This window comes from Oryza sativa, chromosome 12 (genome assembly GCF_034140825.1).
Source record: "Oryza sativa Japonica Group chromosome 12, ASM3414082v1".
NCBI lineage: Eukaryota > Viridiplantae > Streptophyta > Magnoliopsida > Poales > Poaceae > Oryza > Oryza sativa.
The window spans coordinates 5,853,848-5,878,713 of NC_089046.1; the positions used below are offsets into that span (position 1 = coordinate 5,853,848).

At 42.8% G+C, this 24,866-nt stretch overlaps 2 protein-coding genes and 1 long non-coding RNA gene across 6 annotated transcripts; all 3 read left to right on the top strand.

Moving 5' to 3' along the window:
* Nucleotides 1–433: 433 nt before the first annotated feature.
* On the top strand, nucleotides 434–1,353 carry LOC136354845 (uncharacterized). The gene is made up of 2 exons (XR_010738693.1): nucleotides 434–577; nucleotides 665–1,353. It is a non-coding gene; the product is annotated as an uncharacterized lncRNA (long non-coding RNA).
* A 1,162-nt stretch (nucleotides 1,354–2,515) lies between these two features.
* LOC9271142 (uncharacterized) lies at nucleotides 2,516–4,388 on the top strand. Its single transcript, XM_015763038.3, has 2 exons — nucleotides 2,516–2,912; nucleotides 3,344–4,388. The coding sequence occupies exons 1-2, from the start codon at nucleotides 2,564–2,566 to the stop codon at nucleotides 4,186–4,188; spliced, it is 1,194 nt and encodes a 397-aa protein (XP_015618524.2). The 5' UTR covers nucleotides 2,516–2,563; the 3' UTR covers nucleotides 4,189–4,388.
* A 9,019-nt stretch (nucleotides 4,389–13,407) lies between these two features.
* On the top strand, nucleotides 13,408–24,178 carry LOC107277812 (uncharacterized). Of its 4 annotated transcripts, none has more exons than XM_066306622.1 (11): nucleotides 13,408–14,729; nucleotides 15,915–15,998; nucleotides 16,176–16,277; nucleotides 16,968–17,114; nucleotides 17,207–17,618; nucleotides 17,706–17,809; nucleotides 18,371–18,601; nucleotides 19,410–19,928; nucleotides 20,007–20,165; nucleotides 20,256–20,368; nucleotides 20,738–24,178. In XM_066306622.1, exon 1 carries the CDS (start codon nucleotides 13,505–13,507, stop codon nucleotides 14,453–14,455), a length of 951 nt encoding a protein of 316 aa, XP_066162719.1. In that variant the 5' UTR covers nucleotides 13,408–13,504; the 3' UTR covers nucleotides 14,456–14,729; nucleotides 15,915–15,998; nucleotides 16,176–16,277; nucleotides 16,968–17,114; nucleotides 17,207–17,618; nucleotides 17,706–17,809; nucleotides 18,371–18,601; nucleotides 19,410–19,928; nucleotides 20,007–20,165; nucleotides 20,256–20,368; nucleotides 20,738–24,178. The 4 variants fall into 4 exon arrangements, with proteins under 4 accessions (XP_066162719.1, XP_025877911.2, XP_066162720.1 ...); XM_026022126.2 differs by having other exon boundaries at nucleotides 19,442–19,928; XM_066306623.1 differs by having other exon boundaries at nucleotides 17,728–17,809.
* The last annotated feature ends 688 nt before the right edge of the window (nucleotides 24,179–24,866 follow it).

Genomic DNA, 24,866 nt, shown 5'->3' on the forward strand with positions numbered 1-24,866 from the left:
AATAAATTCTGGCAGAACTACAGTGGTATAAGCAGCAGTTACTTTTTTCTTTGCTCCAAAGCAGAAGAATTAGAGTAGAATAGTTGCAGGAGGTGAATGAGATGTGGGCAGGGCTTGGGTACTACCGGAGGGCTTGATTTCTGCTGGTGATGATTAGTAAATAGATTGATCATGAATTCATGGCTGATCCTGTGCGAGATGACGTGGATCTGCAAGGGGAATGTTTGTTGCATTCTTTGTAAGAATTTTTCAACTTTTGCAGTTCCTGTGCACTGTTCGATGTTTTGTCTCAAAGGGAGAGTTATATTTAGAATCTGTTTTGTGTTACAGATGAGGGAATTATGACTATTGGTTGCACAAATTGGTGAGGTCTGTGGCATTGGAGATTACACAGAGGGAGCCATTGCCTCGATAGCCTTCAATGAGGTTGGGCTCTACATAATTTATATCCTATTCAGATCACTATGGGTATCCTTTACATATACTCACATGATTGTGCAACTTTCTTGCTAATGTGGGATGTCCCTGTTGTGGATGGAAATACTATTCGAGTTATCAGTGGGCTCTAGGATTCCTGGTAAGCAACTGTCTTTGTTGATCACTGATAAAGCCTTGTAAACATATCTATGACATTCCACGACTTTTTATATTTATGACAAAATAGCTCTGGTGAATATCACACTTCATTGGGCTGTACTCACAAGGTTCTGTATGGTACTGATCCTGTGTATCATTTTCTTCCTGCTGAGCTGGTTACTGGAGGTGTTGGTGATTATGAGGCATCCACTTTGTTGCAAGATCATCAATTGTTTTGTGACATGCTTCAGCAGCAGTTGTCTAAGGCCCAAGTAGAATGAAGTAGTATGTTGATGAGAAATGCTCCTTGGTGTTTTGAGTGGGAGATCAAGTGTATTCGAAGCTTCAATCCTATGATCAGAAATCAGTTGCTTCTCGGCTTAACCCAAGTTAGCTGTTAAGTAGTTTGATCCTTCCCCATCTTGGTTCGCATTGGGGAAGTGGCATACAAACTGCAGGTTTCCTAAAGATTCATTGATTCACCATGTTTTTCATGTCTCGCAGCTCAAGCAGTTTGTGCTAGATCATGTGTTTTTTTTTTGCTGGGACAGCTTGTCCATGAAGTGTGGCCCGTTTTTTTTTTGTCCATGGATGTCAATGCCATGTGGGCCACATGCCACGTAGGCACCACGTTAACCAAAACTAGCCTCCCTAGTGTATTAGGATCTCTTTTGCACTGTTTTTGCAAGTTGGAGGTTAAGATTTGTTGTATTGCGGTTGAGGGATGCAAATTAAATTTGACGGAATGATAAGGGACATAAAGTGAACTTATTACTCCCTCTTGCCTCCACTCTCGCCACTGCCTCCTCTCCTCTCTCCCTGCCGCCGCAGGGGTATAGCAGGCCAAACGGGCGGCCCGGCCCAGCACGGCACGGCACGCCGACGGCACGGCCCACTAGGGCACGGCCCGTTAGGCACGACTCCTGTAGCGGGCCGTGCCGTGCCGGCCCACGTGCCAAGGCCACGGCCCAAGCACGGCCCAAGAAGGTGCTGGGCCGTGCCGGGCCGGCACGGCTACTGTAGTGGCACGTGGGCTTGTAGCCGGCCCACTAGTACATGTGGCCCATAAAAATTGAAATTTGAGGGGAAAAAAAGAAAAAAGGCAGAAAAAACATAATATAAAGGAAAAAATGATAAATATAGGATAAATGTGAGGAAAATTTAGGAAATATATCATAAAATATATGGTACAAATAGGATAAAATGTGGAAAAAAAATAAAAAATATGAGAAATATATGGGAAAAATTAGAAAATCGTAGGAAAAATAAATGGGCCGGTGGGCCGTGCCATGCCGGCACGCTACAGTAAACGTGCCGTGCCGTGCCAGCCCACGGGCTGAGGCATCGGCCCAAACACGGCACGGGATAACGGGCCGTGCCGGCACGGCCCACAGGCTGGCGTGCCGTGCCGGGTCTGGGCCGGCTACAGTACTGCCGTGCTCGGGCCGGCCCGGCTTGGCACGGCCCATTTGGCCAGGTCTACGCAGGGGTCAGTGGCGGCTGGGCTGATGTGGCGTCGGCGGTGGTGATGGGTGGGTGGAGGAGGAGGTGAGATGAGGGCGTTGGGCATGGGCGGTGGGTGCTGCCTCCTCCCTCGGTGAGTTTTCACCAGCCACACCTTCTCTACAAGACACTAACATGTGGGGCCCGTGTGCTGGCTCAGCTAGTCAACGGGGTGAACCGGTGAAAGATGCCCATCGGACGAAACTATCTCCCAAACTGTTTGAGGAGTGATTTGCGACGGCTTTGTGAGTTGGAGATAAGTAATACCTGATTTTGCGGTTGTGGCATGAGCGGAGGGACGTAAAGTAGACTTATTCCTCTTCTAATAAAGTGCTGGCCCATCAGGCCTTTCTAACAGCCCAAGCCCACACAGCCAGACTACACACCAACCGAAGTCTGAACTTGAAACTGGCCGATTCCGATCAAATGTCGATTCAGCACGAAAATTAATAAAAAGGAAAAGAAACAAAGAAGAGGCGACTCGATGCAGTTAAACCTATTCGATTCGAATCCGATGGAAGGCGGCGGCAGCGATTGCCGGCGGCCAGCCTCCGACGATCACGAGGGGACGGCGGTTGCCAGTCTCCCTAGCTCCAGGAAGAGGAAGGCGGCTAAGGATTTAGAGGAGGAGGAGGAGGATTTGCAGCCGGAGGAGGAGGCGCGTCCGCCGGCGCCGCCGGCGAAGGGTCGGTCGTGTCTGCCGGCGGCGTGCCATGAGGACGGCATCATCCCGGCATTTGTGATCCCGGGCAGCAAGCATCGCGACGGGTCCATCTACAGGACGGATGCGCACTACTGGCACGGCCTCTACCACCTCGACGATACCAGCGAAAGTAAGCAAAGCATCAAGCATCTCCAATTCCCCCCAATTAATCCCACTACTCCTCATCTGCTCTCAAAGTTTTCATCAATTTAACAGTTATCTGTTCTCCACCTTTTGATTGATAAATCTGTTCTCCATTTTATATTACAAGTCATTTGACTTTTTCTTTAGTCAGGCTTCTTTGCGTTTTAACAAGTTTATAGAAAAGTTTACCAAACATCCAAAACACCAAATTAATATCGTAAAATGTTGCATTGAATATTTTTTGTTAATATGTTTGTTTTGTGTTGGAAATATCGTTATATTCTTTCATAAACTTGGTCAAATTTAAAAAAATTGAGTAGAAAAAAAGTCAAAGCGATTTATAATATGATGAAACTGAAACGGAGGGAGGAGTATATACTAATCACTGGTTACTTAATCGATTCATTCCATCATCAGCTCGCCTGGAACCGATGACACCATCATATTCAGAGCAGGACTGCAGGCCATGCGTCACCGATTGCCAGTGGCACATTGGTTGCTCCATGATGCAGATCTTCTCCCTCGAGCTAGCCGAAATCTCAAATTTCGCCACCGGAGCTGCTGGTGCCGGTGCTATTCAGCTGTATGGGTTCATGGCTGCGCGGGATCTTTTGGACCCGCTGCGAAACTACGTCTTCAACCGCACCAGGGACGATCCGTTCACCATCCGCGACGTCTCCTATCCGTTTATACAGATGACTGGCCCTAAGAGGGGCATCACGATGAACTCCCGCGTGATGATCGAGTACGACCTGAGGATCAAGAGGGGAGAGAATGAACAAGATGATCTGGTGCTCATCGACGGGGCTGCCACCTTCAGCGAGATAACGAATTTCATACCGTACATTTATCGCATCCATGGGGATTGCGGCATGGCGGTGGACATAACGCTAGCACACTTCATCCTTGCAATTGAGGCAACGTTGCAAGTTCGAATATATGAACTAAAGGATGGCTGTGGCAGCCTAAACTTGACTATAACTTGTCGTGTTAGTCATATGACCCCACAAATTAAGCTCTTTCAAGGTCCCATTGATAAGCTACGTGACCAAAATAGGTTTGTGGTTGTTGCAACACTGAACACTTTGATGATTACAGAGTTCAAGCTAACACATCAGCATGGCTCAATCAGTCGGAGATTTGAGTCCAGGGTTGTACCACATGGAAGTATGTCTCATTGCGCCAAGTTTGCGGATTTAGCCACTATAGGTGTGGAGATCTTTTGGTCAATCTTACCCACTTCGCTACAAGAAGGCTTTTGAGCCTTCTACTTTGTTACATTCTATTTATTTTCAGGCAAAAAATCACCTACCTGTAAATAGCTAAGAGCAATGCAAGTTTTTTATTAGGATTTGTGCCATATATATTGCCATATGAACCAGAACCAACCAAGGCTTCATGTGTATGTCAATTGTTGGGCAAACCTTGCCATATGAGCAAAAAATATTTTTTTTTCTTTCAATTGATTTTGTGGCTGTTGAATTTGCACGGAGATTGGGATATCAACCACAACAAGCACTTTTAGCAGTGATTACGACTCCTTCCAGGGCACCAGTAAGTTGATGATGTGATATACCTACCTTTTTTGTTCTTCTCTTTGCTTTGGATTTCTTGTTCTAACTTCACTCAATCAGCTAGGAAGAATATTTATGCAAATTTATATTTTCCTGCCTCTACCCTACTCCATATTGCTACTAGATAATACTATCTCCATATTTTAATGTATGACGCCGTTGACTTTTTGTCCAACGTTTGACCATTCGTCTTATTCAAAAAATTTATATAATTATCATTTATTTTATTATGACTTGATTCGTCATCAAATATTCTTTAAGTATGACATAAATATTTTTATATTTACACAAAAAATTTGAATAAAATGAATGGTCAAACGTTTGTCGAAAAGTCAACGGCATCATACATTAAAATACGGAGGGAGTAGTATTTTCTATCTTTGTGCTCGAATACTGGCTGGCTCATGTTCTATTGACACATGGACCTAAAAGAGTAATATTTGACAAGAGGCTGGCTAAATACCTGGTGGCTGAACTATGCAACACATTTAGCATGTCACACAAGTGGTGTGTTTCCTAATACACTCAAGCCTGTACAACAAATTCTGCTTCAACAAGTAACTAGAACAAAAATTCACCTGTCGATGACTACATATGTTTGGTAAAGAAGCATCTGAAATATTCCATATTAGTAGGTGCTAATACAACTTGGCTGTTCATTTAGTGTAATGAATTCTGGCAGATTGGTGTGAAATATGCCACAGTTTCTGCTTGTTTGGCTTTTCTTTTTATTTTGGAGTTGCAGAATTAGGTGTAATAATTTGCAGGTGGTGAATGAAATGTGGGCGTCTTGGGAACTACCGGAGGGCTCAATTTCTGCTGGAGGTGAGTAGTAAATAAATTAATCACAAATTCATGGTTGGTCCTACACGAAATGATGGGATTGGGGAGGGGAACGTTCTATGCATTTTATGGAAAATTGTGACAACTTCTACAGTGCCCGTGCACTGTTTGATGTTTTGTCTGAAAGGGAGAGTTTTGTTTGGAACATATTTTATGTTACAAAGGAGGGAATTATGACTACTAGTTCGTGATGCCTGCTGCGTTGCAATTGCTGGGCAATCTCATGTCAAATTGCTACTTGGCAGTTCACCAGTTGACGAGTTGACTACTTTGGATGGAATTGCAAAGAGTATGAGTGGAAATGATCCTTTTCTTATTATTAATTCACCTTACAGTTCATAGGAAGTTAGACAGTCATAGGACTTAATGATATATAAAAGTATCATAGTTTTGTGGTTTATATGGCACACAATTCATTTTAAACTTTGTTGCTGAAGCATGGTTATGCATATGAAATGTGTTTTTCCTTGTAAGATGAAATGACAGACAAATAAGTGTATATGCATGTTCTGTTGTCTTTCTATAAAGCTGGGAAGATCTTTTGAGCGACATGTGGTAAAAAAACAGTGCGTATGCATATCCCGATAAACTAACAGAAAATCATTATTTTGGGCATGCATTTATAAGATTCATTTTGGGATGAATCTCTTTGTAGCTGAATATGATTAATTTGGGCTCCACATAATTAATCTCCTATCCTAATCACCATGGGAATGATCCTTTACATAATCACATGATTATGCAACTTTCCTGCTAATGTAGGTTGTCCCTGTTGTGGACGGAAAGGGAAATGTTGAGTTATCAGTAACAGGCTTTACGCTATTCCTGATAATAAAAAGGAATCCTCAACAATGAAGAGATTTTGGTAAGCAACTATCTTTGTTGATAACTGATAAGGCCGTATAAACATATATTTCCGACAAATTAGTACTGGTGATTCATCTTAACATTGCTTTGACAGTACGTGCATTTTACTGATAACTTCAGTCAAAATGTCTATGTTCTTACAACCAATCTGCACTGAGCCTCCTGTAACCATAGTGTATTTCCCATACAGCTGTTTTGAATTGCAAGCTCTATGACTTCTGTGGTGAAGAGAGAGACCTTTCTGAGATGGATGCTGCTCATCTGATAAGAGAATTTGATATTACTGAGCTTGACAAGGTAATCAAGGAAGCAAAACTAAACCTTGCTCCTGGTCCATATGGCTTCCCTGCACAATTCTATAGACAATTCTGGCCACAGCTGAGACAGGGTTTGTTTAAGATGCTGCAACTGCTTCATGATGAAGAGTTAGACTTAAGGAGGTTGAACTTTGGTGCCATTACCCTAATCCCTAAAATTCCCTCCCCTACCTCAATCAAGCAATTCAGATCCGTCTATGGGCTAAATGGTTCCCTGAAGTATCAGCAAAGTTCTGACAAACAGACTGTCTGTAGTGGCTCCATCCACCGTTGCCTCAACACAAACTGCTTTTATTCCAGGCAGGTTCATACTTGAAGGATGTGTTATTCTACATGAGGTGATGCATGAACTAAGGAGAAATAAACAAAGAGGCGTGATTCTGAAACTAGATTTTGAGAAGGCTTATGACAGAGTGAGATGGGGATTCGTTTATGGGGTGTTTGACAGTGATTCTGAAACTAGATTTTGAGAAGGCTTGACAGAGTGAGATGGGGATTCGTTATGGGGTGTTGGACAGAGCATTTTCATGAAAAATGGATTCACTGGGTGAAAAGCTGTATAGAAGGTGGAAAAGTCTGTATCAACATAAATGGGTAGAGATCTAATTTTTTTCAGCACTTACAGAGGCCTCAGGCAGGAGGATCCTATCTCTCCGCTGCTCTTCAATTATGTGAGTGATGCGTTGATCCAGCTATTTGATGCAGCCAAAAGCGCCAATATCCTAACAGGGCTGGTCCCACACCTCTTCCCTGGGGGATTGACTCACCTACAAATGCAGATGATACAGTGATTTTTATCCCATACCTTGCTGTGACCAAGTTCCTTCTTTACTGCTTTGAGGACATGTCTGGTCTAAAGATTAACTATGATAAAGGCAAGGTGTTTGCTGTGGGGTTGGAGTAAAATGAGTTGAACAGAGTTGCTAACATGCTCAACTGCCCTGCAGGTTCTTCCCAATGAAGTATCTAGTTTTACCCATCAGTCCACAAAAGGTAGGGATCTCTGAGTTAAAATTCCTACCACATAAGTTAGAAAAGATGTTCTCGTCAAAAAAAAGTTAGAAAAGAGGTTGGGTACATGGAAGTCAAATTTCTCATCTGGGGGGAGAGATATCCTTATCAATTCTTGCCTATCATCCATTCCCTCCTATACAATGGGTTTCTATCTTTTGCCAGAATGCATTCATCGCAAGATCAACACAGTTAGGAGCAGGTTTTAATGGGCAGGTAATGGCTCCAAGAAAAAAAATACATGATGAAATGGGACCATTTATGCAGTCATAAAGAGTTTGGGGGCATGGGGTTCACAGAAACAATGAAGTATAACACGCTCTGTTATCCAAATGGATTTGGAAGCTGGAATCAGGGGACATGAGCCCCTGTATAGAGCTGTTAAGAAGAAAATATCTACAGATCAAGGGGTTTTTCCAATCTGAAAAGGAGGGAGGGTCACAATTTTGTAGAAGCTTGCACTCAATTAAATTCTGGGTCCAAAACAACTCTGAATGGAAATTGGGATAAGGAACTCATATCTCTTTCTGGTCAGATGTTTGGACTGGGTCCTGTCCTTTGAAAACAAATCTGTAACCAACAAGAGATTCTGGTGCCTGATGCTCTGGCCTCTTGGCCTGAGGGGATTTCTTTCAGAAGGTCTTTTGGCCCGGTGGAGGTGGAGTGGGAAAACCTTGGGCAACGAATGGCTGAAATCTCTTACTGATGAGGAAGACATGATGCTTTGGCCTTTTGAGAAGAACAAATGCTTTTCTACAAAGTCTTGCTACAAAATGCTAAACTTTCATGGGGTGAAAGATATGAGAGGACTAGATATTTGGCAAGAGCCAATGCCCCAGAAGGTAAAGCACTTTGTATGGCTTGCTTGGAAAGATAAGATTCAATCCACCTCCTATCTGGTTAAGAAGAATTGGGAAGGATCTGAGAGATGCATTCTTTGTTCTGAGATAGAAGATGCCTGGCCAGAAAATGAATGAAAAGGGTCTTATGCTGCTCAGCTGCTGGGTGCAGCGAACAAAATCTTGTCCACACCTCTAACCCTTGTTTTTCGTGTGATTTTCTTCCTTTGGCAGTGGAGTAGGTCGATGCGCAAAGGAGAAGAAGCTCAAGCGGAGTCGATGGCGGTGAAGATCCTAGAAGTTACCCTGGTTTAGGCTGAGCAGGGTTTTGGAGCCTTGCTGTTCTTTGCCAGAACCTAAACTCGTTTTGTTTTTGTTTCTCTTCCTGAGATCCCTGTTAGAGTTGCAGCAGTTAAGTTGGTTGGTGGCCGGTGTTTTGGCCCTGTTCCCTGTCTGGCAAAGCTGGTGTTGTCCCCAGAGAATCTGTGGAAAACTCTGAAATTTCAGCTTTGTCCGTTTATGACATGGCATTTGAACATTGTTTCCTTGATCACAGGGAGATCCACTGGTCAATTGGTTCGACTCTTGAAGGCCAGGAGATCTCAACCACAGCAATGGTGAAACTAGGAGCAACATAATGCAGCCGCTTGTTATTTCCAGCCAAAATTAATGCTTTAGTCAATGTTACGCACTTAGTGGTTCCAAAAGCCAAACCATGGTGTGTTTTTGCTGCTGTTTGTTGTTCATAAACAATGGGCAATGGAATTCACCTGACGATATGTGTTGTTGAGCTAATGATTTTGAACCTCATAGCACCAGGAATTCGGAAAGTTGGGAGATATAACCTTTTCTTTTTGTAAAAGAAATTGATTGGAGTTTTGATAAAAAATGCTCAGTACTTCAGGAGTTCAGGTGGCGGGTTCACATAGCAGAGCACTGTATATTCTGTGTATATACAGATATACTGCAGCATTGCGGCAAGCTCATCATCTAATTTATTTACTCCATTTCTCAGCCCATTTAATTTGCATATTTAGAGTGTCTGCCTTTTTATCAATATGAAATTGAGGGGCAGCCACAATCATTTGCAAACCAAATAGGAGTAAAAATTCAGCCGAAAAAAAAAGTAAAACATGATGCGTCAATGAATTAAATTGATAATTGCCTGTGCTTGGTACGAGCTATTTTTTTTACACGTCTCTATTTTCCACAAGGGTAACAAAATACTCCATATTAATATGTGTTGGCAGGTTGGAAACCAATCATATTATTTGCACTTAGGGAAAAAAACAAGAAATTAGATATTTGAGTCAGCATTTCTGCCAGCTCAGCATAACGGTCACCTAATAAGGGACATTTAACTCTAGGCCACTTTTAAGATGTGGCAATTAATTATTTGCCACTCGCTGTCTATGACATGTGGGCCCTCATGTGTCTATGACATGTGGGTCCAATGGCAAATCATTTATCACCATCCGTAAAAGTGGCAAATAATTAATTAATCCACCTAACTAACCCGCCGGCCGCCGGAGGCAGAGGAGAGAGCCAAAGCTTCTTGGCCGGCAATGGCGCCGAAGAGGGAGAAGAAGAAGAAGAATCTAGCGGCGGTTCATCCTCCCCCACGCCCCCGGGTGAGTATCGATCGCTTGCTCGATCGATCGGTTCTTCCCTTCTTCTTGCCTTCTTGGATTCGTTCTTCTTCTTGTTTTTTTTTTCTTTTTTTCTGAGAAGAGATTTGTTCTTCTTGGATTTTTTCTTGTTCTTGCCTTGTTGGATTTGCTCTTCTTCTTCTTCTTCTTCTTCTTCCTTTGCCTTGTCGGATGGGGGGTTTTGCTAGGGTTTCTTTCATGATCGATTTGTTGTTGTTGAGATGGATCGGAAGCGGTATAAGCAAATGTCGCGCCGTTGCGGGAATTCCCCGATCATCTTTGCGTGCATTGGGATCGACCGCCGCTGCCCGTCGTCGTTTGGTCGCCGGCGGCCGCCACCGGCGCCGCGGCGCGCAGCCGGGGAGGAGCACCAATGGCGGGCGAGGCGGCATCAAGGGCGGGAAGGCGTGGGTTATTTGTTCTTGGGCGTCAGCCGATAGCTCCCGGCCCAGCCCAGCCCAGCTGACGAGGAATCTAAGGTTGCGCATGGCCGCAGGGGCATGGCAGTGGCGCGCGGGCGGCGAGCGAGAGAGAGCACCACACGGTGGCGCTGAGGGCGGCGGCGGCGGCGCGAGCGCAACCAGCGGGAAGCCGGGAAGGCGGCGGTTGACGGAGACCATCGCCATTGGACTCACTGGAGCAGCAGGGGAACAGAGGAAGGAAGCCATGTGTGGTGGCATTTTGATTCTGGGCGAAGCTTGATGAGTTTGGGGGCCAAGCTTGGGACCATGGCTCTGGGTGATCTACCACCTTTCTCGCGGGGCCTTCTACCTCGCGCGGATTCCTCGTGTTCAAGTTTCAAATCCAGAGGTGACCTCCAGTGTTGATGCCCAGAAGATGTTTGATGAAATGCCAAGAAACAAGGAGCTAACCACAGCAAGTGTTGTTCGCGTCACCGTGAGCCATGTGCTCTGTCCAGTGACCACAGAGGTGCTTCACGAAGTATTTGTTCCGTATTGTCAGAGCGGGTGATGAGTGCAATTGAGGCGGTTACTTATGTGGAGGCTGTCGTCTCACTCAAGTACGCCATGCCAAGACGCAGCATGAGCTCAACATGAACTCCAGGGTTAGATGGTGTTGCTTGTTAGATGTCAAGTATGTGCAGCCCGTGCTCCAGCAACCAGAAGCTAGCGATTCCCCCATGTGTTTGATGTTGAATCCTGGACATTGGACTTGCCACCTCGACAGGCTCTGCAGCTACAGTCCTACAGACACTTCACTTATTAGCTATACCTCAAGTCCAATAAGTGTAGTTGAAGATCAGTTGCATCCTCCATGCTGAGGAGAAAGGACATCGTGCTCACTCATGTCGGTGGAGTTTCATTGTTTGCAGAGGCAGCAGATCAAGTGTTTTAAGAAATATCGTGTGTGCTTGTGGATGGCAATGCACATAAACTAGATGCAGAGGAACACTTGATGAGATTTAATGGCTTGAATAATTGCATACTCTTGGCTTTGATAATTACAAGGATATTATGGTGATGTGAAAGTTTTTGATTCCAGTGAGGAGTTCAGGAGTACAATTCCTGTGTTCTCTTCTCTCCTGTGTTCCCCTGTTCCCCTTGACCTACTTTGTTTTCTCCCCCAAATTCTCCCAAATTCTACCCATAACACTGTCACCAGTTCATGTGATTTGATCTCTCACGAGCTTGGGTCATAACAACGGGAAGGGGACTTGTCTCATCGACCCCTTGTAGGCAGTGTGCAGTATTGGTACTAGGAGCGGTCATGGGGTGTGCGATGTCTGCCACTGGGGGTAAGATAGGATGCCGCTGTTGCCAGTGTTTGTGGTCCGGCAGTGTGAGCTTTTGGGAGCCTCTAAACTTTCAATTAGTATGTTCATTTGAGTAAGTTTTATCAAGAATTGGTTTTTTATGATTTACTGTATAGGAGAGTTCTTTGGATCATGTAGTCCCAAGTGTTCTTTGCCTCTTTGGTCTGTTATACCTCTAGAATGAAATTAGATTGGACAGTTTTTTTCTTTTGTCTCATTAATATGAGGTTTTCCTATATTTTGGATTTATTCACTAATTTATGTTTCTCTTTATAGTTTCTATGGCATTAATTTAAACTTTCTTCTTTTTGCTCACAGAACACAGTGACATTACGTCTTGAAGGTACTGAGGAAGAGTTCTTGGAAAATTTCAACAGATGCCAGGCTCATTTTCAATATTGGCTTCTCATGAATTCACCCTTCCGCATACGTTTTGGGGACCAAGTTATATACACTACCCCTTTGGATGGGACATTTTACTATGTCCTGCAACATGAAGGTCGCTATGTCATACTCGTAGTATTAGCCAGGATGGCATGGCTAATTGGTTTTTGTACTACAAATGGATTTTTCCAAATGGAATTTGAAGATTTGATGGGCCTTTATATGGATAGTGTCCACAGCCACCTTCTCAGATTCAAAGGAAATCACCATACCATATCGCCCAATGGGACAGGAAACACTACTGTTAATTTGCAATTCATTAGAAAATGCTTCCACGGATTGTGTACATTTGTTCCAAGCAAGTGTCAGGACCCAAAGGACTTGCCAGTGTGGATTGGTCTTTTTGTTGTGCTGATTATGGAATCCAAATCTCGTGAAATCCATAGGCGTCATTGCCATGCAATCCTTGAGGTGATCACACCGGAGTTGGGTAGAGACTATGTCAATAGTTTTATCAAGAACTGGAGTTCAATTAGTGCTCAAGTGATGGGGTCCTTGACGAATTTAACACACCATCCACATGACTGTGGCATTGATGTATTGGTTACATTGGATGATCTGATTCAGGTATTTTATTACCTTCATGTTGATGCTTGGAATGGAGGATTGTTTGAGCATGAGAGTCTCGCACCCCCTCCGAGAGAGATGAAATGGTCTCCAGTTGACCCCGGGGTGGGTGATGCAAACATAAGATTACCTCAGGAGCCAGCATTACATGGACGTGGACACAAGCGTACTTCTGCTGCAACTGCAGAGATGTGTTCAAAGCGAGCACGGGGTCTCTTAGGAGGTGGGCTTGGAGGACCCCCAACAGCACCAGATTTTTTTGTTCGATATGTGCAAGGGGGAGATCAAGTAAGATCTCCGTTTTCTCTCATCATTCGAACGGCATGCATGCATCATGGATGGTGTATTGAAATTATAGGTGTTTTTCTATCGCTCATTTTGCAGATGCAGAAACAAGAATGTGATCACTTGGTTTCTCATCTAGTCTCATTTGGCATCACTGTAAAGAACGCCATACGAACACCTGCACCAACTTCCCTAGTAAAGTTTGGCCAGCTTGAAGACATTCGACGTGAGAACAATGAACAAGCGAACAGGGAAGAGGCAGAGGATTAAGGGAAAAGAGAAAAAAAGGGAGAGGGGGGGGGGGGGGGTCAGGAAGGAGCAGTAGGAGGGTTGTTGATCCTTCTGCTCAGAAGCTTCTCACCGAATTGGCAGCATCAGGCACTAATTCTCAAGGGTTTACTTTGGTGGATGGGCTCATCAAACATAAGGTCAAAGTATGCGTTGTTGAAAATTCTGCATTGCAGACTGAGTCAAATCACAGCTTATCATTCTTCTGCTTTTGTGGGATGTTCTGGGGTTCAGGCTACCTTGAAGTTGCGAATCTGCTATGCGACATTAGCTTCTCCTTCTCAGTGGTGTTCTTGGTTATCATTGGTTCAGTTCTGGTATAACACCTGCTATCATACTTCATTGTTCTGTACTCCTCACAAGGCTCTGTACGGTACTGATCCTGTATGCCATTTCCTTCCTTCTGAGCTGGTTACTGGAGGTGCTGGTGATGACGAGGCATCCACTTTGTTGCAAGATCATCAATTATTTTCTGACATGCTTCAGCAGCAGCTGTCTAAGGCCAAAAATAGAATGAAACATTATGCTGGTGTTTCAAGTGGGAGATCAAGTGTATTTGAAGTTCTAACCTATGATCAGAAATCAGTTGCTTCAGCTTTACCCAAATTAGCTTTTAAGTATTTTGGTCCTTTTCCATCTTGTTTCGCATTGGGGAAGTGGCATACAAATTGCAGGCTTCCTGGAGATTCATTTATCCACCCTGTCTTTCATGTCTCTCAGCTCAAGCAGTTTGTGCCAGCTCATGTTCCGATCTTTTCTCAATTGCCCTCTCCATTTCAACAGCACATTAGAGAACTGGAACCATCTGCAATTCTGAATTGCTGTCTTGTTAAAAAGGGTAACACTGTTCACACTCAAGTGTTGGTGCAATGGGGAGAAATGCCATCGGCTTGTGCTACTTGGAAGATTACCATGATATGTAAGCTTGTTTTTTGTCATCGCCTCAAGGGGGTGGCAATGTCACACCACAGGGTGTGTTACAGGTGGAAGAATCAAGGCCTGGAGCTAGAGGTAGGAGACGATGGGAAGGTGGGAAATGGAAATGCATATCCTGAAGAAGGCATCGTCTAGTGATGTGAATGTCATGTGTATGCTGTGCGGGGACAGTTTTTGTGAGGATATTGATCTGTTTAAATAGACAGTTACAGTAACTAATGAAACGTTGTCGGGATAATGAAAAGAATTCATCCCCACTGTTCTGGCGGCTCGACGGTGAATCCTTTGACTGCAAGCAGGGCGTAACAATCTTGGCCATACCTTCAGTTCTGTTGTTGTCCCTACACCAATGTCTGCTAAGTCACCATCACTTGGAATCCCTTCACCTCCAGTTGGAATTTTCGCTCAGGTAATCTGTTATGCTCTTTTGTACATAGTCATTGATGCTGTTTCTTGTTTACGTATAGCATGAAAAATAAGATGTTATTTTTCAAATACTTTGAAGTATTAATATATTTCTGTTCCATGTTAAGTTCTTATTTACATCTAAGCAATCTTTGCAAATTATTAACTAAAAATGCATGGAAAAAATTGTGGCACCTGATTCATATGGAAGATGCTAGTCACTAACTTATAAGGTAATAATCATGTGTAATTGCATATGTGGAACCTGAGGTGATGGGGAAATTATTAGAGGGTAAAAATGTATGTGAGTTTGTAAATATTTTATTTCTCATGCTTGGAGAAAATTTAGCTTTTAACACTTCTAGTTATGAACTTTTTCAATATGTCAACTTTGTATTTCTTGTTTGATTCTTCCCTTCTTTCTGTGAGTTTCTCATTTTTCATGAGAATGTTCCTTTTTGAAGGCCTAAATACCTCATTGTTTGACTAACTTTAAGGGAAAGGCTCCTGCATTACATGTTGATACTGCTCAAAGAAATCCAGCAAGGTGCTTTTGTGGAAATATTTGATCAGTTGTAAAACCTCCCAGATCTAACCAGCTTGAGGATCTAAATGGTAGATCCCATCTAACAAAGCAGCCGCCAACCAATTTCTTTGCTGCTTCCAATCTTCCTGTGGAATGGCACTCTCAACATTTTGGTCTCTTCATTTCCTGGTATTGAGGTGCTAATGTTTGTTTCTGAAGCAATCCTTTTCAGAAAGTGTTATAACGTACTCAAAAAAAAAATCTGAAAATAGAAGTAATCAAGAAATGCCAGGTGTTGTTTTTCTGTTGGCTGGAAATCAGAGCTACTACACAGCAGTTCGTACTAAAAGTTGTGATGGTGCTAGAAATGGTATACCAAATGAGTTCTATGATTTGTCTGAGGAACGGGGTATGGGGTACTATCGAAGAGATTGAACCTATTGAGGTGCTGTTTCCACCTCAACCATTGAGCCTGTGGAGGACTCCCCTGCTTTCCTTTAGAACCAAATACTGAAGACATAATTGAGTTTGACACTAGCAAGTTGTCGTCTTTAGAGGGTGCATCTTACATAGAGTATGTCTGCAATGAAAATCCGAATGTGTGAACTTAATCGTCTTCAATTACATATTGTGTTGATAGTGTGTCATTCTAAATTTCTGCAGAAGGAATAAGTCATTTCAGTGGGTAGATCAGGGATAAATACTGAATCAGTAAAGATTATTTTAAAAATGGAGGCTTTTGGAGAGGTCAGTTTACTTGACATCATACATTCATACTATCATAGGCATTTCAAACTTCCAATGTTCTCATTTGGATTAGTAATACAACTGCTTGTGAGCACAATGCACATAAAATACGTGTTAAAATTTCACATTAGTATGTATATTTTCCTTGAAAAGTAGTTGATTTTGAATATTAAACAGAAGAAGATGCTCCGCTGGCCTACCTGAGGGTGTTGTTGAGGAGGAGGGGCTCTTGGACCGTCCAGTCACAAAGTTTGGTGCATAAAGCAATGTGTCAGTCAGGTATGCACTACTGCATAGCATTGTGTTAGTACTTTCGTTGTCAATAGCTTTAAATGGGTTCAAAACATTTGGATGAAATAAGTTGTTTAGAAACCCATAATATTAGTAGATTACAAAATGTGGTTCATTTGTAAAACTTAACATCAATAATATATATAATTTTGCGTTAAAGGAATAACTGACTGCACATGCTACTGTGATGAAAAGGTCGTCTTAGAGAGGTAGCTGAACTACAGTAATGTGTGCTTAACAAGCTTGATCTTTGTATCCACTTCAATTGGTATTACATGCTGCAACACACATAGCACTTTTTAAGAAAAGAACATTTGATGTAAACAACTAGCTGAAGGGTTGTGCCTCCTCTGTTCCTTTATTATTGCTCAGGTATCCAATACTCCATTTGATGGAATATAAAAGCCTGATTTAGTGTCACGAGCAAATTACCTTCTCGATGTTGCTCTAGGGACAATGAATATCAACTACAAAATTCCTATTTGCAGTGTCTACAAAGTAGCATCTGAAAAGGTCGGTCATGCAAACTGCTGTAGTTGGTAAAATGGGTGCTCTACCTACCATATTTATTTGGAAGATTTCCCAGGAAATGCATGGGCAGTTTCATATTTTGCAAATATTGAATGTCTAGCCATTTCAGGCAAGACAAAATTCAGTAAACCAACTGTTGATGTACAGGAGAATGCTCAGGGAAGGTCTTGCTTAATGAACGAATGTTCCATGTCCACTTCCATCTTTTTTTGGTTTGGATTCAAGAGGACAAATGATTCGTCTGATCGACCTATCTCTATCTTGAATTCCATGGAGATCTACCAATACAAGATGGTAAGGCAATTGTATGTCTGTGTGTTTTAGAATAGATGAAAAGAAAATTCACCTGCTCTCTTCTAATTCTGTTTTGTGGTAAATATTAACAGCAAGCACCATGTCCATCTTGGTCTCACGGTACTCTGAATCGGGTTGGGTGAAAGAGGGTGGTGACCTTTGCTTACGAGCATGATGGTCTTGGGTGAATGCAGTTCAGAGGCAAGACCCCAGATACTTTCAATGTATAATGGTCATGTCATCTGCCTTCTCTTAATGTGGTTTTCTGGTCAACATTTGAAGTATTTGAAATCTAAGGATTATTTTTTCCAGCATATTATTAGGGAAGAACATTAAAGGAAATTAATGAGGCTATCGGGGCTTGTAAAATTTAAGCTCAGAATGTTAATTATTTCCTCTCCTCTGCTAATAGTTGGATTTTATCTGATCTACATAATTGTTTTTTTTCAAATTCAGAAGTACTGATGGTAGCTCATTATCTGGTCAAAATCCTGATTTCACTGGGTGCGGTACTGCTGTGATTTACAGTATATGTGTGCTCCCATTATTTTGTATACTTTGGAAATTTTATTCTTCTTGTTTACTCCTTAGGATGCTTTCCTCTGAACTGCAGTCACCTTGAGACAATCAATCAATTGACTGGTGCATTGCCAACCTCTTTGGGAGACCTACCTTACCTGGAAGGCTGGAGTGTTGTAAGCTCTACTCTTCAGTGCACTTTGTTACCATTGGCAGTAGTATGGTATTTTGGGAATATTGGCAGTAGTATAGTATTACTGTTTGTGTTGTAGTTGGGGCCATATTGGTTCTTGTTGCTAACATTGGATATTACATTCTTACGTGCTCATCAGATGGTGTGTTTTCTTTAGCTCATTGGACTTATCAAGTTTGTCTATGGGCATGTAGCAATTGATTTGCATCCCCAGAATCTGTTGTTATTGTGGCAGCAGCAAAAAAAGTTAGGCTCGTATTTTAGTGAAGTGGACACAGAATCAATGCACAAGAAAGATGAATTGAGAGACAGCTAATAGAAATGTTGGTAGGGAGCAAAGCAATATTTTCGGCATGCATATTGGGATGAATATCTTTGTAGCTTAATAAGATTTACCTTTTTTGTTGCAAAGTAGGGAGCAAAGCAAATTGTTGAAAATGCGAGTTCCCTTGCACAGCAGAAGCACAATTTATATCCTATTCAAATCACCATGGCTAAGATACTTTACATCCTCACATGATTACGCAACTTCTTGCTAATGTAGGTTGTCCCTGTTGGGGATGGAAATATTGTTCAAGTTATCAGCAGGCTACACGTTATTCCCGATAACCCAAAAGAATCCTCAGCAGTGAAGAGTTTACATCCTCACATGATTACGCAACTTCTTGCTAATGTAGGTTGTCCCTGTTGGGGATGGAAATATTGTTCAAGTTATCAGCAGGCTATACGTTATTCCCGATAACCCAAAAGAATCCTCAGCAGTGAAGAGATTCTGGTAAGCAACTATCTTTGTTGATCACTGATAAATCTGTGCAGATACATATCCCTATGTGCTGTGACTTGTACTTTTTTTGCCGGGTCGACCAAAGGAACCGGCGACCAAATTTTATTAAGATAGGAGAAAAAATAGAGTTACAAAGAGTTTCTTGCTTATAACGACAGTAGGCTGTCGAATTGGTGCTGTGGCAAAGCCGCAGCCCCCACAAGCTAGGAACAACTACAACACCGCAGCTGGAAAATTAAGAGTTATATACCGTGAAACAGCCAGCTTCTTTCCACACCACAATCTCTTCTTTTATAGCTTCCACTAGCTGGTCAGGGCTTCTGGATTGTTGATCAAATACCCGTGCATTGTGTTCCTTCCATATTTGCCAGCAAATCAGCAAGCAAGTGCGGTCGAAGTTGGTCCTGTAGCACTTCCGAAAACAGTCTGACCTGCATCCACCAGTCTGCCAGGCCAAGGTCTTCCGTCCTACTGCTGTGACTTGTACTAAAATAGCACTGAGTTTGGTGATACATTGTATTACATTATCATTATTTTGCACATCATTGGCATTGTACTGAACTACCTGTATACAACTTCAGTCAAAATGCACATGTTCATATAGCCAATTTGCAATACAATTTACAAGCTCAATTTGCAGTTCCCTGATCCCCATCCAAGTGCAAGCCCTAATCATGTCATTTTTCTCATACAGCTTTTTTTTTTTGAAACGGTTCATACAAATATTTTTGAATTGGAAACTTTATACTGATCTGAAAACTTCCACATGGCTTTTGAACATTGTTTTCCTGATCACAAGGGACTCACTGGTCAACCTGTTAACCTTTCAAGGCCAGGAGACTTCAACCAAACAATGATGGAACTAGGAGAAACACTCTGCAGCAAGGTGAAGCTTGGTTGCTCCCAGTGCCCCGTCTCTAGCCATTGCCAAGCGCTCTCACTTTCTAGCCAAAATGCTTAAGTCAGAGTTACAGACTACCCACGACTGGTTCCAAAAACCAAAACGGTGTGATTTTGTTGCTGCTTGTGTTATCCGAATTGCACACGGGTTGGATCAAGGTATAGCAGATGCGATGGGCATGAATATTCTTTTTCTACTGATCAAGTGGCCAGAAGAGGGCCTGCGCTCTGGGCTATGGGAGTTCCCATCTGTTCTTGTAAATGAAGAGACTGGTGCATTGAACAGGAGAAAGAGGTGGACAAATGTGAAATGGAGATCCAGTGGTGATCCTCAAGGAAGATCTTGGTCAACATGTTCATATTGTCTCACACAATCGCTTGACGATGTTTGTTGAGCTGATGATTCTGAATCTGAAAGGTAATCATCTGTTGTCCACACTAGCATACTAGCAGTTACATCCTATCATTCATGTTATGCCTAATTTGTTTACTGTAGATGATTTGGATCAATTATGCAAGGAGGGACAAGATAGCACCAAAACTGAGATTCATTAATGAGAATACAGTCGCATGGGATTGACATCAGGAATCCAGAAGGGACGCACAACTCATTGTAGTAAAAATATTTCCTCAGATAATTATATCTTTCAATGAGGTTGGGTTCCACATAATTATATCCTATTCAAATCACTGTGGATATGATCCTTTACATACACATGATTATGCAACTTTCCTGCTAATATAGGTTGTCCCTGTTGTGGATGCAATCATGGTACTGTTGTTCGAGTTATCAGCAGGTAAATAATATCCCTGATAAGTGATAACCCTCCTCAACGGTGATTTGTTGAAGTGACTCTGGTAAGCAACTATCTTTGTTGGTCACCAGTAAAGCTGTACACATACATATTATAAATAGTAATACTAAAATAGTACCGAGTTAGTAATTCATTGCATATCAGTATGTTGCACGGAACTGACATTGGACTGATATACCACTCAGTCAAACTGCTCATGTTCATAAAACCAATTTGCACTCCTCGCAAAAGAAAAAAAACAATTTGCACCGCAATTTACAAGCTCGATTTGCAGTCCCATGAACAAGCCTTCTCTGTATACAGCTGCATATTGAGTTGATCCTCCTGTAATCATATTATTTTCTCATACAGCTAAGCTTTACAGTGATCTGAAAACTTCCACGTCTCTTGAACATTGACTCGTTGATCACAGGGAGCTTAATGGCTTAGTGATTTGACCCTTCGAGGTGGGGAGACTTGAACCAAGCAATGATGGAGCTAGGAGCGACACTCTGCAGCGACACAAAGCCCAGTCGCTTCCAGTGCCCTCTGTCTCTAGTTGCTGCCAAGCGCTCTCACTTTCCTGCCAAAGTGCTTCAGTCAAAGTTACACACTACCCACGAGTGGTTCTGAAAGCCAAACTACGGTGTGATTTTGCTGCTATCTGTGTTGTTCAAATTGCACAAGGCTTGGATCAAGGTACGGCTGATGCAATGGGCAACGGCTTTAATCTCTTTCTACTGATCAAGAGGCCAGAAGAGCTCTCCTTCTTAATATACTTTGGCCGGCTGTCTTCGCCGGCCTGGTGAAAAAAAAAAGAGGCCAGAAGAGGGCCTGCTCCTTGGGCTCTGGGAGTTCCCATCTGTTCTCGTGAACAAAGGGAAGAGTGATGCACTGAACAGGGAAAAGATATGGACAAATATTTGAAGCAATCCCTTAGCATAGATGTGAAACGGAGATCCAGTATGATCCTCAGGTCAGATGTTGGTCAATATCCACATTTTCTCACACATTTGCTTGACGGTGCTTGTTGAGCTCAAGTTCAAAAATTTTTGGACAAAACTGGATGACATTCAGGAGGTGGTCCAGGAGGTGTGGCAACAGAAGGTTGACAGTCAGGGTCCCTCTTCGATACTCTATGTCAAGATGGCCAGAGCGGCGAAGAAGTTGCGCCATTGGGGACAGAGGAAGATAAGCAACCTGAGGCCGCGTCTCCAGATCGCAAACAAGATTATCTTCCAACTGGATGTAGCACAAGGAAACAGGTCCCTGTTGTCGCAAGAGCTGCGATTCAGGGCTGGACTCAAAGGGCAGGCTCTACCTGACGCTTGCCTCCCTAGAAAGGATAAGCGTATGGCAAAGGGCAAGAATAAAGTTTTTAAAGAGGGGGATGCAAACACATATTTCTTCCACATGAAAGCTAAGGCGTGAGTGTGTGACGGCACAAGTTGATTATCGGCCCTTAGCATGAATCATGATGGTCACATGGCAAGGGGATATATTGATTCGGTGATGGGGGTTGCCGACAAGGAAAACAGAGTGATGGATCTTCAAGCACTAGGTTTGGTAACAGCAGATCTGTCTGACCTAGAACCGCAATTCACAGAAGAGGGAGTGTGGAGTGTAATCAAGGAATTATCCAGTAAAAAGGCACCAAGGCCAGACGGTTTCACAGGTCTTTTCTATATATCATGCTGGGCCATGATCAAACGAGAAGTCAAGCTATACAATGGCAACAAACACAGGGTCATTCTGCTGCCAGTGGAAGGCCCAATGATGCTGAAGGACTACTGGCCCATAAGTTTGATTCACAGTTTTGCCAAACTGGCCACTAAGTTGATGGCTACAAGACTCCGCGAGCAGGATTGGGAATTGGCGTCATACACACACAATCAGCTTTCATCAGAGGAAGAGCCATTCACGATAATTTCATGTTTGTGGAAGGGACGGCACAACAATTCCAATGGTGTCACAAAACAATGATTATCCTTAAACTAGATGTTACAATTATTTGGTCTTTTGGGGTTTTCTCTTTCAAATGCTACAGCACCAGGGTTTTGGCCTGAGGTGGAGGAACTAGATTGTTGAACTACTTCTCACTGCAGATACTTCAGTGGGAATCAATGGGGGTAGAGGGCGAACCTTTTAAGCCATCAAGGGATCTGCGTTAGGGGGACCCTCGGTCACCCCTCCTCTTTGTTCTGGTAATGGATACCTTGCATGCCATATTGTCCAAGGCTATCGATGCAAGGACTCTGGCCAAGGTTGATAACAAATTGGCAGCGCCAGTGGTCTCCATGTATGCGGATGTCGCGGTTATTTTTGTCCCACCAACAGAAGAAGATGCCTGGCCAATTAAAAATATCATGAATATGTTTGGGGCAGCAACTGGACTACGAACAAACTTGATGAAAAGTGTGATCACCCACATACGATGTGATGAAACATTGGTGAAAATGGTTCAATCAATTCTGATCTGCAGATTTGAGGATTTCCAAATAAGCTATTTGGGCCGCCACTTTCCCTCCTAAGGCTAACAAAAGAGGAGGCACAACCACCGATGTTGGCTGAATGGAAGCCATAACTGCTGCATTCAGGAGGTCAACTCAGACTAATCAAAACGGTGTCATGGCACTACATTTTATGGCATCATTGCAACTACCACAATGGGCGATCGAGGAGATTGAGCAAAAATGTCAAGGATTCTTGTGGAAAGGACAAGAGGAGGTCAGTGGGGGACATTGTCTGGTAGCATGGTGCATGGTTTGCATGCCAATTGAAAAGGGTGACCAGCATAAAGATCTCTATTTGTTTGGACAGACGCTTTGTCTCCAATGGTCAGTGTAGCGACAACTGACAAGCACATCTGATTGGCCATGGACGGTACCGAGTATGAAGCCAGAGAAGGAGTTACAAAGCTGCTTCTTTGCGGCAATGAAATATGTGGTGGGAGAGGGCAAGAGCATCGATTTCTGCAGGGCAAATTGGCTCCCAGGTGGAAGTATTGAGAGCACAAGGCCCACTCTCTTCAGCTATGTCAAAATAACAGGCCTGACACTGCACAAGGAACTACAGAATCACACCTGGGTTCAAGATATTGATGGCACGCCTTCAAACAGAGTGATCTGAGAGTATGTGAATTTATGGGACGCCATTGAATAATTGATGGCACTTTTCTGTTTCCTCTGCATACAACATGTTCTGCACGGCCAGAAGAAATCAAGCTATGGTAAACTGATCTGGAAGACGAGGGCACCTTCAAATGTCAGATTCTTCATGTGGTTGGCGATCAACGGAAGATGTGGCAGACAATTTTCAGAAAAGGGGTGCCGGCTATGCGAGAGGGCTAATGAGGATTGTGCACACCATTTTTGTTAGCTATGTTTTCACCAACAGAGTATGACGATTCTTGAGTTGGGTGAATATTTCTTTCCAGCTGCCAGGGGACATTTTTACTGAAATCACTACCAGGCTTGCTCAGCAGTTAACTTTTACAAATATGAAACAATGACTGTACAATAGGAGTTACAAAAAGGGGAAAGAAAGAGAACCAAAAAAGAGTTATATGTCATAAACTTTGTAACCAGTCAAGCACTGTCTGACATAGAGGTAGAACTCTTTTGTCCTACAACTATGTAGGAGAACTTCTTTCTTGAACAAGGCAAATCTATATTGATACCTTGAGAACTGTGCCTAGATCGGTTGGTATGGGTTGATTGCTTTCACCCAGCAGACCTAGGTTTGACCTCTCGACCCGCTCATATTCCACCTGGATTAAATGAAGGGTTGGAAAAATATGTGGCTTCTCCTATCTTAATACCATTGGATGACTAGCTCCTTCTAGGCATCCCAACATTTTTTTTTTATGTTGATACCTTGGAAGATCATTTTGTTAGGCTGTTTCCAGATATGCTAACATGGCAGGAACATAATCTCTAGAAAACCTTTTATTTTTACATAATTTTTAATAATTTTCTTTGACATAATCTAGAAAAACCTTTTCGCTGGAATGCAAACTGAGTCCAAGCAATCGTCTGAAAGAACTCTAGATTTGTGTTCCACCGAAATCCAATCCTCCTCCAGCATTGTTTGCTAAAACTGCATAGAAAGAAAAGGTGTAACAGAGTTTCTCTTTGCCCAGATGTACAAATTGCACATGTTAGACGGCATTATCCGGAGCATAATGCCTCTTGTCCAGCATGTCCCTTGTGTTTAGGCAATTTGAAAATAGCAGCCAAATAAATACTTTTATCTTCATCACACACTTTCATTTCCAAATGACCAAATCCAAACAAAAGGCCTCTTGAAATAAAATTCAATTGTAAAATCTTTCGGATGTATACGCAAGATTATTCCATGTTAAACATCCATTTATCTCCCCCGAAGATGCAAATTATCAATCTCTAATTGCAGCTGCTGGAACTCAGTGTAGGCTTGAAGAGACAGGGAGGTAGAAAGATTGCTCTAGTGGTCTAGAGCAAACTACCTTGACCGATTCCATTCTGCTCTTTGCATGAGAACACTGAGCTAGATGTTTGGTAGTATGTCTCATATCACAATTC